At 40.1% G+C, this 18,438-nt stretch overlaps 1 protein-coding gene across 1 annotated transcript; it reads right to left on the bottom strand.

Moving 5' to 3' along the window:
* Positions 1-7,659: 7,659 nt before the first annotated feature.
* On the bottom strand, positions 7,660-8,259 carry LOC109160528. Its single transcript, XM_019308814.1, has one exon. It carries the CDS (start codon positions 8,257-8,259, stop codon positions 7,660-7,662), a length of 600 nt encoding a protein of 199 aa, XP_019164359.1.
* Between the last annotated feature and the right edge of the window lie 10,179 nt (positions 8,260-18,438).

Raw genomic sequence — 18,438 nt, 5'->3', positions numbered from 1 at the left:
GCCCTCTCTCTGAACCACTCATTCCCTTCCCCTTCTGTCACCTTATCAAAGGTTATAGCTGGTGGCAAGTAACCATATAAAGCCTGAAATGGTGAACACTGTAAGGATGTGTGGTAGTTAGTGTTATACCAATGCTCAGCCAAGTGTAGCCACTTACTCCATGCCTTGGGATTGTGGAAGACCGTACATCTCAAGTAAGTCTCTAGGCATCTATTGACCCTTTCTGTTTGACTATCAGATTGGGGATGGTAGGCTGTTGACATGCTCAGTTTCACCTGTAGCTGTTTGAACAAGGATTGCCAAAACCTGCTTAGAAAGACTTTGTCCCTGTCACTTACAATATCCTGTGGTATTCCATGTAGTTTATAGATATGTTCCATGAAAACCTCAGCTACTTTATCAGCTGTATAGGGGTGTGATAGGGCTAGGAAATGACTGTACTTGGTGAATCTATCTATCATTACCATGATTACTTCTTTCCCATCCTGAGTTGTGCATCTGAACTAGTAGCTTACTTCTCAGATCTCCTGAACCTCCCACATATAATCTTCCCTTATATTTGATTAAACCCTCATTGACAACAAATTTTGAACCTACTTCTGGCCCAATCAGGTACTCAGTCAACACTTTGCTAGCTAGTTCATCCCCTTCATAAATTTTGAGGGTCTCTTCAATCCACAGTGGTCTAACAGTTGTGATGGCTTGGAGTCCAGCTTATCCTCCACTTTCCTTCCTTGATAGGGCATCGGCCACACAATTGTCCACCCCTTTCTTATATTGGATAGTGTAATTCAGGCCAAGCAACTTGGTCAAACCTTTCTGCTGCATGCATCTGTTGTGATCTTCTACTCTAGTAAAAATTCTGAGACTCAGATGATCAGTCTTGATGGTGAAATGTTTCCCTAGCAAATAAGGCCTCCACTTGTCCACTGCATTAATTATGGATAAGTACTCCTTCTCATAAATGGACAGCCCCAAATGTTTACTTCCAAATCCTTTGCTAAAATAGGCTACTGGCCTTCCATCTTGCATCAGAACTGCCACATCCCCTTGTAACAGGCATAAGCTTCAACTACAAATTCTTTGCTGAAATCAGGTAGGGTAAGGACTGGCGCTGAACATAGGGCCTTCTTAAGCTGTTCAAATGCAACTTCTAAATCTTTACTCCACTGAAAGGCATCCTTCTTCAACATATTGGTGAGTGGCCTACTGATAGTTCCATAAGATTGGATAAATCTCATGTAATACCCTGTGAGTCCAAGGAACCCTCTCAATGCCCTAATATTAGAAGGTTTAGGCCAAGACGCTACAACCGCTAACTTCAGTTTTTGCAAAGGAGAATTTGCTAAGCTTTGCAAATAACTGATGCTCCTTCATCACCTTCAATACCTCCCTCAAGTGGTCCCAGTGACTTCACAGTGTAGGACTATAGATCAATATATCATCAAAGAACACCAGCACTGACTTTCTAATCAAGGGTTTAAACACATAATTCATAAGTGATTGAAAAGTAGATGGGGCATTTGTTAACCCAAAGGTCATTACCTTAAATTCATACAGCCCTAGGTGTGTTCTGAAGGCTGTCTTGTATTCCTCCCCCTCCTTCATCCTTACTTGGTGATACCCAGCTCTTAGATCCAGTTTGGTGAAAATTTTGGCTTTAGCCAATTTAGAGAACAAATCCTCAACTAAGGGAATTGGGAACTTGTTCTTGATTGTGATCTCATTTAGGGCCCTGTAATCTACACAAAATCTCCATGTGTTGTCCTTTTTGGGTACCAACAACACTGGAAAAGCAAAAGGAGAGGTACTTGAGAGATAATGCCAGCTGACAACATTTCTTCTACCATCTTCTCTATGGTGTTTTTCTGTCCAAAGGAATACCTATAAGGTTTAGAATTCACAGGCTTAGCTCCTGGTGTCAAGGGAATTGCATGGTCAAATGGTCTCTTAGGGGGTAATGTCCTGGGGTCCTTAAACAACTCCTGGAACTCCTGTAGAATAGCAGTCAGTTCAGGATGTTTAGCTTCTGTTTCCTATGAAATTTCATTGTCTTGAATCATGCCTTGCAATAAGTACCCTTGGACCACTTCCTTTTTCCACCTCCTAACCTCCTTCTTAGTGGCCTGTTGCAATACTATTGCTTTGGTCAATCCCTTATGCAGCACTCTCTGTAACACCCCGAAATTTTGAAACTTTTAAAACTTATATAATAAAGGTGAATTCTCATTAAACCCCAAAATCAAACATAAGAGTGCAGGGTGCTATGCCACATCTGAGCTGGAGAACTCAGATGCACAGGCTAAACTAACTAAATATCCTCAAAGCAATGTCAATACATAATCATGGCATGCAGGCCGAAAGGGAAACTAACTAATCTATGCTCCGGATCTCTAGCGCGCTCCGGGGTCTACTCATCTGTGCCTGAAAGCCAAATATATCTGTTCAGCGAATGATGCTGGTAACCCACTCCAACGCGTTGAAATACATATATATATATATATATATATATATATATATATATATATATATATATATATATATATATATATATATATATATAGATTATATGAAAACCATTTTGAAGCAGGAAGATATATACTTAGGAGACTCTAGCTTTAAAACAATGGATAGACTCGACAGATAGGGATAAGCACATTAAGCGATGATAGACAGTTATATAGAGACAATATCATAAAGAACATGTATCTAAGGTCACAGTTTACTTTCAAATCATTAACAGCAACATTCAATCATCATTTAAGTCACACAAGCACACTTTGGTGGCGCCACGGGACCAATCGCATGCCCCGAACATGAGGGTTAGTACATATAGTACTAACACGGCCCCGCAGCACCCTACCCCATACCGCAGTATGAAGGGGTTGATCGCAACCAACCTGATGTGATCCGTGGTGCAAGCTTTGTCGTTGTAAGCCTTCTAGTTCTGCAGCAGCAAGCCGAGCTCCTCACACCATTCTTGTATGTTGGGTTGTTTGGGTGTTTGGGAAAGTTCATGAGGGTTTATGGGGTTTCTTTTTGTTGGTTTTTAAGATAGCCTCGGCCACACCTGGTTTATGGTGATACGAGGGAGTTTTAGACGCCACAAAGGGAAAATCTTTGATAAGTCAGAAGAACCTTGAAGAACTCAAGGAGGAGAGCAATCTTGTTGCCAAAATAATTCAACGTAATCTGATTTCCCCTAGAAGTGACATTGTTTTAAGCTATTACATGTTGTGCCAAGAAATTAGGCCTAACAATTAGCAAAAGACTAGGGGAATACAAAGTTGAATAGGAAACAGAAAAGATGATCAAGTCTAGCCTAAAAAAAGGAGGAGCCCTAAACTGCCAGGACTCTTTATCTAACTTCCCGCGAGTGCAGCTCGGACCATGTTCAGTAACCAAGCTTGGCTCAACTACTGTATTATTGTTTAGAGAGTCTCCTTTCAGCCCATATAAGGCATGTAACGCGCAAATGAGTGGGTTGACGCGCATGGGCCTTAAATTATTGTTGCGCCAGATTTTCAGCAACTTTGTAAATTGACATTGAATGTCTAATTGCAACCTAACCCCATTGTAGACATTTGGGGTGACAATTGGTCACAAATATGAGACAATTTATTTAAATTGAACACCAATTAAATTGATCACACGACCATCATACCCATCCGAATGTCCAACCTCAAAATTGGCTTGTATGAGCGCACTCATAGAATCTTGCAACCTCCTAGCTCTAGCCCGCGTTGTAGGACCATCCAAAACGTGTAGTGGATCTCTAGTTTCGTCACCATCGTTGTCCTCAACATTTCCCCCTTCCTCAGGAGGATTCGTCCACGAATCTTCAGGATCAGAATTAAAGGATGAAAGATCAGCAACATTAAAAGTATTGCTAACACCATACTCCCCTGGAAGAGCTAACTTGTAAGCATTGTCATTGATCCGGGAAACCACCTGGAATGGCCCATCGCCCCTTGGTAGTAACTTCGACCTCCTTTGGGCAGGGAAACGCTCCTTCCTCATATGCACCCAAACCCAATCGCCTGGTTGGAAGACAACTTGTTTTCGTCCTTTATTAACCCGTGTGGCAGTCTGCTCATTCCTTTTAGTGATCCGTCGTCTAACTTGCTCATAAATGGATTGGACCCATTTAGCCTTTTTTTCTCCATCTAATTGCAATAATCTTGAACTGCAAAAGGGGTTAGATCGAGAGGTGTAATTGGATTAAACCCATACACCACTTCAAAGGGTGAAAAACCTGTAGTGCTATGCATATGTCTATTGTAAGAAAATTCAACATGAGGAATGTTTTCCTCCCAAGATTTTAAATTTTTCTTAACACATGCCCTAAGTAAAGCCCCCAAAGTCCGGTTCACCACCTCAGTTTGACCATCCGTTTGAGGATGACAAGTGGTAGAAAATAGCAGTTTAGTCCCCAATTTGCCCCACAAAGTTTTCCAAAAGTAGCTTAAAAATTTAACATCACGGTCTGACACTATAGTTTTTGGCATTCCATGAAGCCGAACCACCTCCCTGAAGAACAAGTTTGCTACATTGCTTGCATCATCCGTCTTGTGACACGGAACAAAATGTGCCATCTTGGAAAACCTGTCTACCACAACAAAGATAGAATCATGACCTTTATTAGTTCTAGGCAAACCCAAGACAAAGTCCATGGAGAGATCAACCCATGGTTGAGTAGCCACTGGCAAGGGAGTATACAACCCATGAGGCATGCTCTTTGACTTAGCCTGTTTGCACACTAAGCACTTACCACAAATTCTATGAACATCATGCTTCATTCTAGGCCAATAAAAATGTTCTTTAAGAATTTCTAGTGTTTTTTGAATGCCAAAATGGCCCATCAGTCCACCCCCATGTGCCTCCTTAAGCAAAAGCTCTCGTAAAGAGCATGTAGGGATACACAATTTATTATCCTTAAACAGAAACCCATCATTCAATGAGTATTTTCCAAATGCCCCTTTCACACAAGCAGAATATATTTCACCAAAAACAGCATCATTCCCATACAAATCTTTGATATGTTCAAAACCCAAAAACTGTGCATGCATGGTAGTTAACATGATATGTCTCCTAGAAAGCGCATCAGCCACTACATTTTCCTTACCTTGCTTGTATTGAATTACATACAAGAAAGACTCAATGTACTCTACCCACTTGGCATGACGCCTATTGAGCTTACCTTGATCACGTAAGTATTTAAGAGCTTCGTGATCAGTGTGAATAACAAATTCTTTGGGTCGAAGATAGTGCTCCCAATGCTCTAAAGCTCTAACAAGGGCAAAAAGCTCCTTGTCATAAGTAGGGTAATTCAGACTAGCCCCGTTCAATTTCTCACTAAAATAAGCAACTGGTTTCCCCCCTTGCATGAGGACAGCCCCTATACCCACCCCGAAGGCATCACAATCTATCTCAAATGTGGTCTCAAAGTTGGGTAAAGCAAGTACTGGTGCTGTGCACAACTTTTCTTTCAGTATGCTAAAGGCACGTTCCTGCTTATCGCCCCATTGAAAACCTACATCCTTTTTAATCACCTCGGTTAGTGGTGCAGCAATAGTACTGAAATTTTTCACAAAGCGGCGATAAAAGCTCGCAAGGCCGTGAAAACTACGTACTTCACCAACATTCCTCAGTGTTGGCCAATCACGAATAACCTCAATTTTAGCACTATCTGCCACAATCGCATTGGCATTGATAATATAGCCAAGGAAATGTACAGATGAGGTGCAGAATTCACACTTCTTCAAGTTAACATACAGTTTATGCCCTCTCAACACATAAAAAACCTCTTTCAGAGGCCTAACATGCTCTTTAAGGCTCTTACTATAAATTAGGATATCGTCAAAATAGACCACCACACTTTTCCCTATGAAGTCTCGAAGCACGTGGTTCATGAGCCTCATGAAGGTACTAGGTGCATTAGTAAGGCCAAATGGCATAACAAGCCATTCATATAGACCTTGCTTGGTCTTGAAAGCTGTTTTCCATTCATCCCCTTCATGAATTCGAATTTGGTGATATCCAGATTTCAAATTAATTTTGGAAAATAAACATGCACCATATAGTTCATCTAACATATCATCAAGGCGTGGAATAGGAAAACGATATTTAACAGTAATTTTGTTGATTGCTCTACAGTCAACACACATACGCCACGACACATCTTTTTTGGGTACCAGAAGAACTGGAACTGCACAAGGGCTTAAGCTTTCCCTTATATGCCCTTTAGCTAATAACTCATCCACCTGTTTTTGAATCTCTTTAGTTTCTTCCGGATTACACCGGTAAGCTGGTCTGTTTGGCAATGGTGCCCCTGGCACCAAGTCAATTTGGTTCTCTATACCCCTCACGGGTGGTAATCCCTCAGGCATTTCTTTAGGGAAAATATCTCCATACTCCTGCAACAAAGAAGAAACAGCATCGGACAAATGCTCGAAATTAGTTGTTTGGGCACTAGGCCCATTATAAAGCATTAAATATATAGGCCTTCCCACTCTAATTGCATTTTCCACTACTTTTTTTTTACAAAAGAAATTTTGTTTTGCTTTTTTCTTTTCACTCATTTCTTTTGCACTCAAATTTTCCTTTTTCTCACTTTTTTTCCTCTCTTCTTTTTCTTTCTCAATTGCTTTCTTTTGGACCTCATAAATTTGTTGCGGTGTCATTGGAGTAAGAGTGATTTTTCTGCCACGGTGTTCAAAGGAGTATCTATTGTGGAAACCATCATGCACGACTTTTCTATCATACTGCCAAGGCCTCCCTAATAGCAAATGTGCAGCCTGCATAGGAACAACATCACATAAGATCTCATCTTCATACTTCCCCATCTTGATTGGAACCAGCACTTGTTGATCCACTTTAATGTCCTCTGTCTTATTCAACCATTGCAATGAATATGGAAGTGGGTGTTTTTGCATATCTAATCCCAATTTGGTAACCAATTCATCACTTGCTACATTCGCACAGCTTCCTCCGTCAATGATTAAGTTGCAAACCTTTCCGTGAACAAAGCACTTGGAATGGAAGATGTTCTCACGTTGCTCCTCTTCCCCTTTGGCCTGAATGTTAAGTAATCTCCTCACCATCAAAGCTTCTCCATCTACCGGCCCCACGTATCCCTCATCGCTTTCTGAACTGGACTCCCGGCCCCACGTATCCCTCATCGCTTTCTGAACTGGACTCCTTTTCACTAGCAGATTCTGATTCTATATTGTCTCTAGGATCATTCTGTTCATGCTCGGAATCAGTCACAATTATTCCTTTCTTGACCGTCATATTGAACTTGTTTGGACATTCCTTAGCAATGTGTCATCTTCCCTGACATTTAAAACACTTAATAGTACTAGGCTTTGTAATTTTTTATTTACCTTTATCTCTTTACTCTCGGGGCTCTTTTGGCTTGCTAGATTCAACTTTAGCATCTAGTTTGTTTCTATCCTTGTGTCGCCACGAAGAACTTGATTGAGTCCGAATTCTCCTCCTCTTGAGTGTTCGTTCAATCTTGATGGCCAATTGGACCAATTCCCCGTAATCCACATAGTGTTGTTTGTCAACCTCGTCTTTGATCTCCCAATTCAGTCCTCTATGGAAACGTGCCATGGATTGCTCTGGACTCTCATCAATATTAAGTCTGGTCATGAGCTAATCCATTTCTTGAACGTACTCGGGTACACTGCGTGATCCTTGTACCAACCCCTCAAGTTGTTGGTACAGCTCTCGTTGATACCATGAAGGCACAAACTGCCTTCTCATCATAGCCTTAAGTTGCTGCCAAGATGCAATAGGATCTTCTCCATTCCCCATTCTGTCAGCCACAACTTTTCCCCACCAAATGGTAGCATAATCAGAAAACTCAAGAACGGCTAATTTCAATCTCTTTCGTTCAGAATATCTATGACACTCAAACACTCTCTCCACCTTATTCACCCACTCTAAGTAAGCTTCAGGATCATTTTTTCCTTGAAATTTAGGAATAGACATCTTAATTTTTTCCATGTCATCATCACTACCCTCTATAGCTCTATTTCCTCCTCCTCTATGTCTCCCTCTCTCCGGATTCCTCACAACTTCTTCCTCATTATCCCCATCACTACCTCCCTCACTATCATCTTCCCTCCCATTTTGTCTTCTATTTTGAGCTCGTACACCATTTTGATTTCTATTCACTTCTCCCTCTATTATCTCAATTCTTTCTGTCAACCCATCAAACCTTCCATTAACCCTCTCAAACTCTCCCCTCATAGCCCGCATCATGAACCTCACGTCGGGGCTTATTGTTGGTCATCCATTTCACTAGGTCCCGACATATTTAACCTGCACAAAACTTGTTAGAAAAAAAAAAATAGAGTAATTCAAGGACCTCTCAGCACTCCCTCACTTGCACTCTTTTGGAAGGGGTGATCACTCAGTTTCTTACCATTCGTGTATCTGACTCTCTATTAATCTCACTAAAGTTCACACAAGATGACAAACAAGGCTTCGTCATTCGAGTTCTTGACGGGTTCCTCAAATCTAACCAAAAGTACCCTAAATGGGACTAAAACATAACAATTTGGATAAAGGTGAAAGGTTAGGGTAGGGTCAATTTAGGCTGGAACGTGTTGTTCAAGTGTTGGCTCAAAAGGAAAAATAGATAAGGCAATACTTCCAAACAAGAATTACTGATTGATAGATGATAAATATAAGGATGAAACAAGTAATGACAAGAACTCAATACTTGTTTATAAACCAGTATCAAATAGTTACATAACTTCAACAGCTGATCTCTAACACTTTTTTTTTTTTTTTTTTTGTGGCAAAGATCACTTCAAATCAACCGGAAAACAAAGAAACAGCAAGAATAAACAAAAGTTCAAACTACACAAGAATTGGCATAATCTGGACAGAAAAAGCTAAAAAAAAAGGGGATGAAACTTTGAGAATTTTCTGGGAACAGATGGTAACGAATCTTCACTCAATTTTTTCCAGATTTCAAGTTCAACAAGTGTACGAAATGCAGAAAAAAATTCAGACAAAAAAGACACATGAAACTATTTTTTTCGGATTTTCAAAGGTGACTGCGCAAAACAGCGAATTTCAGTAAAACTTGCCGAAACTTTGAGAATTTTCTGGGAACAGATGGTAACTAATTTTCACTCAATTTTTTCCAGATTTCAATTTCAACAAGTTTACGAAATTCAGAAAAAATTTCAGACAAAAAGGACACACGGAACTATTTTTTCCGGATTTTCAAAGTTGACTGCGCAAATCTGCAAATTTCAGGCAGATTGTGTTTTAAACTAAAATTTGAGAAGAATTTTGTAACCTCTTGAAGCGTGAGAGCAACTTGGCTCTGATACCAAATTTGATGTGATCCGTGGTGCAAGCTTTGTCGTTGTAAGCCTTCGAGTTTTGCAGCAGCAAGCCGAGCTCCTCACGCCATTCTTATATGTTGGGTTGTTTGGGTGTTTGGGAAAGTTCATGAGGGTTTATGGGGTTTCTTTTTGTTGGTTTTTAAGATAGCCTCGGCCACACCTTGAAGAACCTTGAAGACTTCAAGGAGGAGAGCAATCTTGTTGCCAAAATAATTCAACGTAATCTGATTTCCCCTAGAAGTGACATTGTTTTAAGCTATTACATATTGTGCCAATAAATTAGGCCTAACAATTAGCAAAAGACTAGGGAATACAAAGTTGAATAGGAAACAGAAAAGATGATCAAGTCTAGCCAAAAAAAAGGAGGAGCCCTAAACTGCCAGGACTCTTTATCTAACTTCCCGCGAATGCAGCTCGGACCACTTTCAGTAACCAAGCTTGGCTCAACTACTGTATTATTTTTTAGAGAGTCTCCTTTCAGCCCATATAAGGCATGTGACGCGCAAATGAGTGGGTTCACGCGCACAGGCCTTAAATTATTGTTGCGCCAGATTTTCAGCAACTTTGTAAATTGACATTGAATGTCTAATTGCAACCTAACCCCATTGTAGACATTTGGGGTGACAATTGGTCACAAATATGAGACAATTTATTTAAATTGAACACCTATTAAATTGATCACACGACCATCATACCCATCCGAATGTCCAACCTCAAAATTGGCTTGTATGAGCGCACTCACAGAATCTTGCAACCTCTTAGCTCTAGCCCGCGTTGTAGGACCATCCAAAACGTGTAGTGGATCTCTAGTTTCGTCACCATCGTTATCCTCAACACAACCGTATAGACCGTCGATAGTTTCGATGGCGGATCACAGCCCTACACACCGCTGACGCGCTAAGTCGGTGGACTGTGATCATCTTTTGGGGACTACGACCCTACACACCGTTGTCGAGCATAGTCGGTGGATCGTAGCGGATCAAGCCCTACACACCGCCTGAGGGACTCATTCGGTGGGCGATGATCCTCGGAGACTACGACCCTACACACCGCTGGCCCATCACTCGGTGGATCGCAGCCGACCATAGCCCTACACACCGCCTGATCACTCATTTGGTGGGCTATGGCCTTCCTCAGGCTGGTGGCCCTACACACCGTTGGCGCATCCAGTCAGTGGACCATCAGCACATGAGGCCCATGTGGGCTGTAGCCCAAGAAGTGAATCACTGACCGCAGCCAGGAAAATGACCCGTAGCTCATGAGTAACCAAATTGACCGCAGCTAACTTCTGAACCGCAGCTTAGGAACTCCCAATTTGATCGCAACCAAATTGGGGAATCATGCATCACATAACACATAGTAGCACGTATTGGCACATTGGGAAGGGGGAGACGTATAAATAAACTTATGTGTAATCATTCAAATACTAAGAATAGTCCTAAGGGGTTCATGCATCTTCCACCTAGGCCAAAGGGTTACCGATTCAACTAGCATGCAATTCCTAAGACTCTTCTATCCTACCAATGGCACCCGAAACATCAAACTAGACTCATGCACGACAACCGAGGTCCGTTGGGACACCACGGGGATTGGGGAACATCAAACGGGGAAGCCAAAGACCCGGGGTGGGTAACAAACCAACGGGTAGCCGGTAAGTGGAGGGCCACCCGCCGGCGACGAATTTCCGGGCAGCGGGTGCCCGGCGGGCAGACGCCTGCCCGCTGCCTGGCGGTGTCTCTTCGGGCAGCGGGTAGGTGGCGGGTCCCCCCTGCCCCCACCTACCCCCCACTGACTCTTTATCAAATTAAACGTCCCGGGATCCTTTGTGGAACCCGGAACCATGCTTAGACACTTTTAAACGCAAATAACGACACCACATAGGTAATTAACGGATCAAAAGCAACAATCACGTAGAACACAACCTATCATGACTTCTAAACATAATCAACACCCGAACATGTGAATTCCCACCCAAATATACCAAGAAAATCCCAACACGAAATTCATGATTCAACCTAGGGCTCTAATCATATTTAAATTATCAAGATCATAGTTTATCTTTAAAATCAAGAAACATCAAGACTTATCAAGAATATCACACAATCATCAAGATTCTCTTATCATCATCAAGGTTATCAAGATCACACATAAATTCATCTCACCAATCATCAAGATCACATTGCAATTATCATATCAAGACACAAGCATATAGAGGAAGCCAAAGAAGAGGATTATAGCAAAGAAAATAGGTTATGTTGAGACATGGGTTAAAATCATATTTAAATCACAAATCATACTTTATCTTTAAAATCAAGATTTATCAAGAATCAACACACAATTATCAAGATCCTTTTATCATCATCAAGATCATCAAGATCACACATAAAATCATCTCAACAATTATCAAGATCATATCACAATTACCATAGAAGATTTCATCAAGACACAAGTATAGAATAGGGAGCCGAAGAAGAAGATTATAGCAAGGAAAATAGGTTTTGTTGAGACATGGGTTACCTCTTAGCCTTAATTAATCCTCCCTTGGCTATTAAGGTTCTTCCCTAAAATTTCCATCCGATTGATCTCCTTAGGCTTGGTGGTGGGGAACCCCTTGGGAATACTTTTGTGTAATATAACTATGGTGGTAAGGGTTCTAATGCTTTCTAATCCCCTATTTATAGTATTAGGAATCCTAATCATAATCTGAATAGTAAAGGCCTACTTTCTCCATTCCTAATAGATAATTAGGTCTAGGACTCCTAATTAGAATCTGATTAGTAAAAGGTTTACTCTCTTTATTCCTAATAGGCTTAAGACTCTAGTTTAGGCAAGGGTCCATGATCCATGGTGGACCACATTAATTTATTAAAGGAAATCCTAGCCAAATTAAATCCTTTTTAATTATTATTAACGGAATTAATTAAATAATTAATCCGGGATTGAAGCCCGTAACATGGGGTGTTACACTCTCTTCCCATCCTTATGGAAGGATATCCCTGATGGTCTAGTATGAAGTTGGATTGGGGCATAGCAGTCAACCCAATCCATAGAACCATGCCACAACCTCCCAACTTAAGAACCCTCAAATCTTTTTCAAACAACTCTTTCTGGACCTGCCATTTCAGTTTTTTGCAAATTGAGTCACATGCCATCTTTTCTCCATTTGCCACTGTGACCATAAGAGTTTTTGCCTTCTCAGAGGAAATCCTTAACTGTTCTAACACCTTGGGGTCCACAAAACTGTGTGTGCTTCCACTGTCTACTAGTATAGTGATCCTTCCCCTCCAATCATTGCATTAAGAGTCACCTCCCCTTATTCTATTTCAGGAGTTCCCAGGGATTCGGATTCCTCCTTTTGGTCCCCACTGACTTCCTCTTCATTTCCATCAGTTCCCTCTATGATGTTGAAGGTGTGACTCTTGCATCTATGCCTAGGGTTCCAGGGTTCAAAACACCTGAAAGACCTGTTTTGTTCCCTGAGTTGATCCCTGAACTTGCTAATTTCAGGTGACCTAGCATTGGACTGGAGGGTGTTTGAGGCTGAGGTTCTAGGTGAAGGGTGGCAATTTTGGGATTTAGATAGGTCAGGGGTTTTTGCTGTAAAGGTTCTGGAGTGTTGGGGGTATCTTTGGCCAGTGCAGTTTGGTTTTTGGGATTGGATACTGGAATTTTTCTTGTGTTCACTCACTTTAAGTCATTTCTCAAATTGTCTTGCCAACCAAATGGCATCCTCTAAGTTAGTAGGCCTAGATGTTCTCACAAAACATCTAAGCTGCTGCTTCAACCTTACAACAAAGCTGTCTAGAAAATACTGATCAGTTAGGGTAGGATAATTCTGCAATAATAACCCTTTATACTCTTCATATTTGTCAGAAAAATCAACCACATTTCCCCACTGCCTGAAGTTGGAAAATTCCTCCATCATATCTACATTACTCTCATAGAATCTCTTGCACAAAGCTTTGGCAAACATAGCCCACTGGAACCCTTCCCTTAGGCCATTAAGATATGTTTCTGTTGGTCCCGATAGGGTGGTAAAAAGTCTAGAGGGGGGGGGGGGGTGTGGCCGGGGGTGAATAGACTTTTTAAACTTTTTCACAATTAATAACTCTTTGGTAATTTCAACTCTAAATAACAAGTAAATAGAGAAGTGTTTAACTTGGAGTGCACAGCGGAATAAATATGTGTAAAGAGTTATGCCCAAATAATAAATTGAATCACATGTACATGTTAGATAAGCTCAGATGATGTGTAAGGATGACAAGAATATCTTGAATATTTAAAGGAGATGGTTCACTCAATATTTAACAATATTATTCAAGATTATAAATAAGACTTCGTGCAAAGTCAATCGTATGATGAATGTCACATGCAACACGTCAAACTTGCTTAGAATAATTCAAATGTTAAGCATGAAAAGTTTGAGTTACATGCATACGTAAAAACACATTAAACCCGAAAGATTAAGATTAACAGTGAATAGTAAACGGGTTAATCAAATACTAAAATAAATAAGCAAATTAATTAAGTGCGGTATGTAAATGAGAGAGGCAGTTTATAGTGGTTCGGAAGTGGCGTAATCTTCCTAGTCCACTTTACTCCATTCACTTCTAGGAGTAATTCACTATTTTCTACACACAGTTACAATAGTGAATAAGCGCTACACAAGCACTTCTTCGAATGTCTTGCACACAGCTACACCCAACTCTTCTAGGAGTAATTCACTATTTTCTACACACATTTACAATAGTGAATAAGCGCTACACAAGCACTTCTTCGGATGTCTTGCACACAGCTACACCCAACTCCGAGTATTTCGCACACAGATATACTCAACGCCAAGTGTTTTGCACACAACTATACTCTCACTTCTTCGGATGTCTTGCACACAGCTACACCCAACTCCGAGTATTTCGCACACAGATATACTCAACGCCAAGTGTTTTGCACACAACTATACTCTTTTTGCACTTATTCATCCGCTTCTATGTATTGAGTCTTCATGGCTTTTTATAGGTCTTCTTCAAAATTCCAACGTCTCTTGCTTATAGCTAGATTGTGCTCCTTCGAATTCTGACTTGTAAGAAATAAGTCATGAGGGGGGGGGGGGGGGGGGGGGGGAATTGATCTCAGGTATGATCGTTATGAGTAAAGACTTCTACCATTTCACCATTAGGCTCATCTGGTTATCTATTGTAACGCCATTGTTTAATACTGTACTCCTTTTCCGGATGAATACTTGTAGGACCAAAATTAATTCTTCAAATTAATTTTGTTCTTCAGGTAGTAATCTTTCCATTTGCTTTGACTTTCTGATTAGTGATGCTTGACCTAAAGTTCTAAGCTTCTAAGGGGATCTAATACATTTGGCTCATCAAAACCTTATTACAAAAATATTCCTATCAATTTTCCCCCTTTTTGATGACGCCAAAACCTATACTCAGTCATTTGGCTTGTCTTTTAAAACAATTGATTTTTCAAAAGATTTTATTAAATTTGACATAGCCATGATGAGTTTAACAATTGCTTTTGACTCTAGGAAAGGTATTTTTAGCAAAAATTTCCTATTCACAATTTTGGACTTTAACATTAATGATTTTTGCAATTTTTCCAAATATGCGATTTGATACAAGCTAAGCTAAAAATTACCTTTCAAGACAAATTAAAATAACAATAGACAAAATACTATAAGCATCATAATAAGATAATTTGAGCAAAATATCATAGCAAAATATTCATGGCCATACTTAGAGTTTGTAAGCCATATCAAAACATTTTTCACCAATTATACAAATCACTTGATTATTTTGTTTCTCCTTTCTTCTAACATGCAATTGATATGATTTTTAATATCAATGAAATTGTTGCTAATTGCATAGTCTTTGCATACCTGCCCAATCACGTAATAATTGAAGGCTTCAATGATGTTGTCTCCGGACAGTATACTCTTCTCACACCATACTATGCATTCTTCTAGACTTCTATCTCCTTGTAGTTATGCATCATTTACTTTGATGTAATCTAGAAGCACCATTAGCATTAAGGACCTTGCATAGCTCTTGATTCTTCTGAAATTCTCATTTGAAATCCACATGTTTTGATCGCTTGGACCACTCTTCTTCATTCCTTTTGGTAGATCATTTAGATTTACCATTTTTGGCATTTCAACTCTGCTATCTCTTGGTGTGGATCCAGATAAAGAGCTACTTTGTTGTACCAGTTGATTTGCTCATGATTTCCACCTGCACAAACAATGTCATGAAATGATCTGTTAGTGGTATTGGCACTGCTTGATTCTCCTGGACTGCTTGCATCACCACCAAACCAATATTCCATTCCTCCTTTTCTGGTTGTGGTGTTGATTCTGCCAGATCTGCCTCCTCTTGAACTGCTCCCACCACCATTTTTGTTAGCCATGGCAGTCATGATGGCCTCCATCATGCCTTCCAAATGACTAAACCATTCTTCCCCCTTTTGGCGTAATCAATAAGTTCATGCACATATTCACGAAGGGAAGAGACAGATTCTGAGATGGTTTCATAGGAACCTCGAAGACATCCAACTTTTGTGTTGATGGAATCAATGTCGGTGTGAACATCCTTGATTTGCTTTTCTTGTTGATGCACCACATTGAGAATTCCTTTGCTTTGATTCACAAAAATTGCTTCACTGGCTTTCCTATCATTTTTGAGGGATTGAAACAGTTGTATGAAAAACTCATTGAGTAATCCTTTTATATTGGCATTCAAACCGCCAACTTGTCTCTCCAGTGATTGGTGTGTATCAATCAAGTGTTGTTGACTCTTTCTATTTTCATCAAATGAACCTTCGATTTTTCCTGTTTGCGTGTTGACAATATGATCCACATGAGTATAAATTCCTTGGATCATACTCTCCATTCTGTCTACTAAACCTAGCACAATGTTTTCCAGATTTTTCAAGTGATCATTTGAAGTAGTGCCATCAAGATTGTGCTCTTCTTGGTTTGCGGAAAGGGGTCTTGCTCCTTCTTGAGCAGAATTATCTCCAAGCAAGTGAGATTGTGCTTGATTTTCTAGCACATTTCTTGCTCTTTCCGGTGTGTGCTCTTCCAACACAAGTGTATCACCTTGAACACTTTCTGGATGTTGCGACTGTGTTTCCTCCATGTGATGGCTGGCTTGCATGGCTTGGTTTCATGGCTAATTTTAGTCTGATTCAACACACTAACATCATAAAGATCAATGTCCATAAAAATTGGACTCACACTGTTATGATCAAAAAGTTGAGCATGTGTGTCATCCGTAGCTTCTGAATTTGTGACTTGTCTAGATAACTCAATAGCTCGATCAAAATCATCATCAACCAAAAATTCATTTCTAGTTGGCATGTTCTCTTGCATTATGTTGACTTGAATAGTCTCGGCCAGCTTGGCTTTTAGCTTGGCTATGAATGCTCCATTTATGGTTGATATCATTGTTGCTTGGGCAATTTCTTGGCAGCCAATCTAATTCAATGAGAACATTTCTTCATTTTCCATACTTGGACCTCGTGTCATCAATTCTTGATACGAGTCAAGTCTCCATTGTCTCCAATCTATAACTCTTTGATATTCATTTACCAAGGTTGAGTCTAATCCATCAACTTGGCATATTATCTCATTTGGCATGTTTTCTAGTAGTGCCATCCGAGAGGATGGGTTCAAGAAATTTATGGTAGTGTTTTGGTTTGAGTTTTGATTGAGGCTAGATGTGTGAATTTGGCTTGGATTAGGATTATGACTTGGGTTATGATCATGGCTTGAGATAGAATCATGGCTTAAGGTAGGATTGTGACTTGAAGTAGGGTTGTGACTTGAGGTGTCAGTGTTGTAAGGTTGGGATGTGGATTGGGGATTTCTACCAAGGATTTCTGCCACTGGTCTTTTTCTGGTTGGGATACCTCTCGATTATCTTTTTCTTTTGGAAGTGGACTCGGTTAAAATCTCATGATCTCTATAGAGTATCCGGTTATTTCCAAAAGGCTTTCTAGCTCTCATAATCAATCCTTTTTGTTTGATTATTTCTCCAATGAGCAAACCAAAACCCAGAACACGGTTAAACTTCACATTCCTAATTTTTGCACCTTTCACAAAGTGAGCAATCCTGCTGAATATCAGCTTGTTCCAATCTCCCCTAACGCCAGACATAAAAGCATGCAAATAACCTATTCTCGTAGGTGATATATCCTCCATACTGTTTAACTTGCACAGAACACATTTGTAATTTTGACCAACATTTCATATTCTGTTTTTAAATCAGATTTATGACCAGAAAAGTTGGGCTCAACGGATGCATTCTCATTTCGAATTTCTGCCCAGACTTCGGCTTGGTCATATGCATGTATGTCCAAATCCAACAATGGTTGTTTTGGACTAGACACGGGTAGTCCAAAAGTTGAATGTAACTCTTGTTCATCAATGGTGATGAGAGTTCCATTTACGGTGGACTCAATAGTCCAACCAATAACTTTGGCATTGACATAAAAATCTGCTACATCTTCATCATAGAAACCAGAGTATGGATAAGAACATAACCTCATAAGTCCACTGTTTTGAATCGTATGGATGATTTTCTGAGCCAATTCCGAGTTCTTGGTCGTTTTGAGAAATCCGTGGGGGTCAAAACTTCCTCCTGCTTTGATTCCAATGGCTAGTTTGCTGAGATTGATTGGTGTAAGTTGTTCCTATTTCAGATGTGAACTTGAATCTCCAATGGTTGCCATAATATTGTTGATGAAGAATGAGAGTAAGCTTTGAGAGTTTTCGGCTATGGAAGATGATGGCAACGAATGAAGGGTTTCGATGGTTGAGTTTAATTTTGAGTGGAGAATGGTGACTGTTGGCTGGTTGGTGGAAAAGGGTCTTTTACAAAAATATTATCTAGTTATTCTTTTTAGACCATTAAAGAATGATGGTCATTTTTGAAAATTCCAAGAATTTCAACCTTTGACCTAACTGATAGTTAGTTTAGGTTGTATATTCACCATCCAGTTTGACTGCATTGTGGCGCCAAAATTGGATATACTGATACCAATTTTCCTGAAATAA

This window comes from Ipomoea nil, unplaced genomic scaffold (assembly GCF_001879475.1).
Source record: "Ipomoea nil cultivar Tokyo-kokei standard unplaced genomic scaffold, Asagao_1.1 scaffold2848, whole genome shotgun sequence".
In the NCBI taxonomy this organism is placed as follows: Eukaryota; Viridiplantae; Streptophyta; class Magnoliopsida; order Solanales; family Convolvulaceae; genus Ipomoea; species Ipomoea nil.
Note: the sequence above shows the minus strand (reverse complement) of the source record. Positions and strands in the feature narration are given on the sequence as shown.

Coding starts and splice junctions, on each gene's coding strand:
- LOC109160528 (XM_019308814.1), bottom strand. CDS start 8,259: ATGAGGGGAGAGTTTGAGAGGGTTAATGGAAGGTTTGATGGGTTGACA.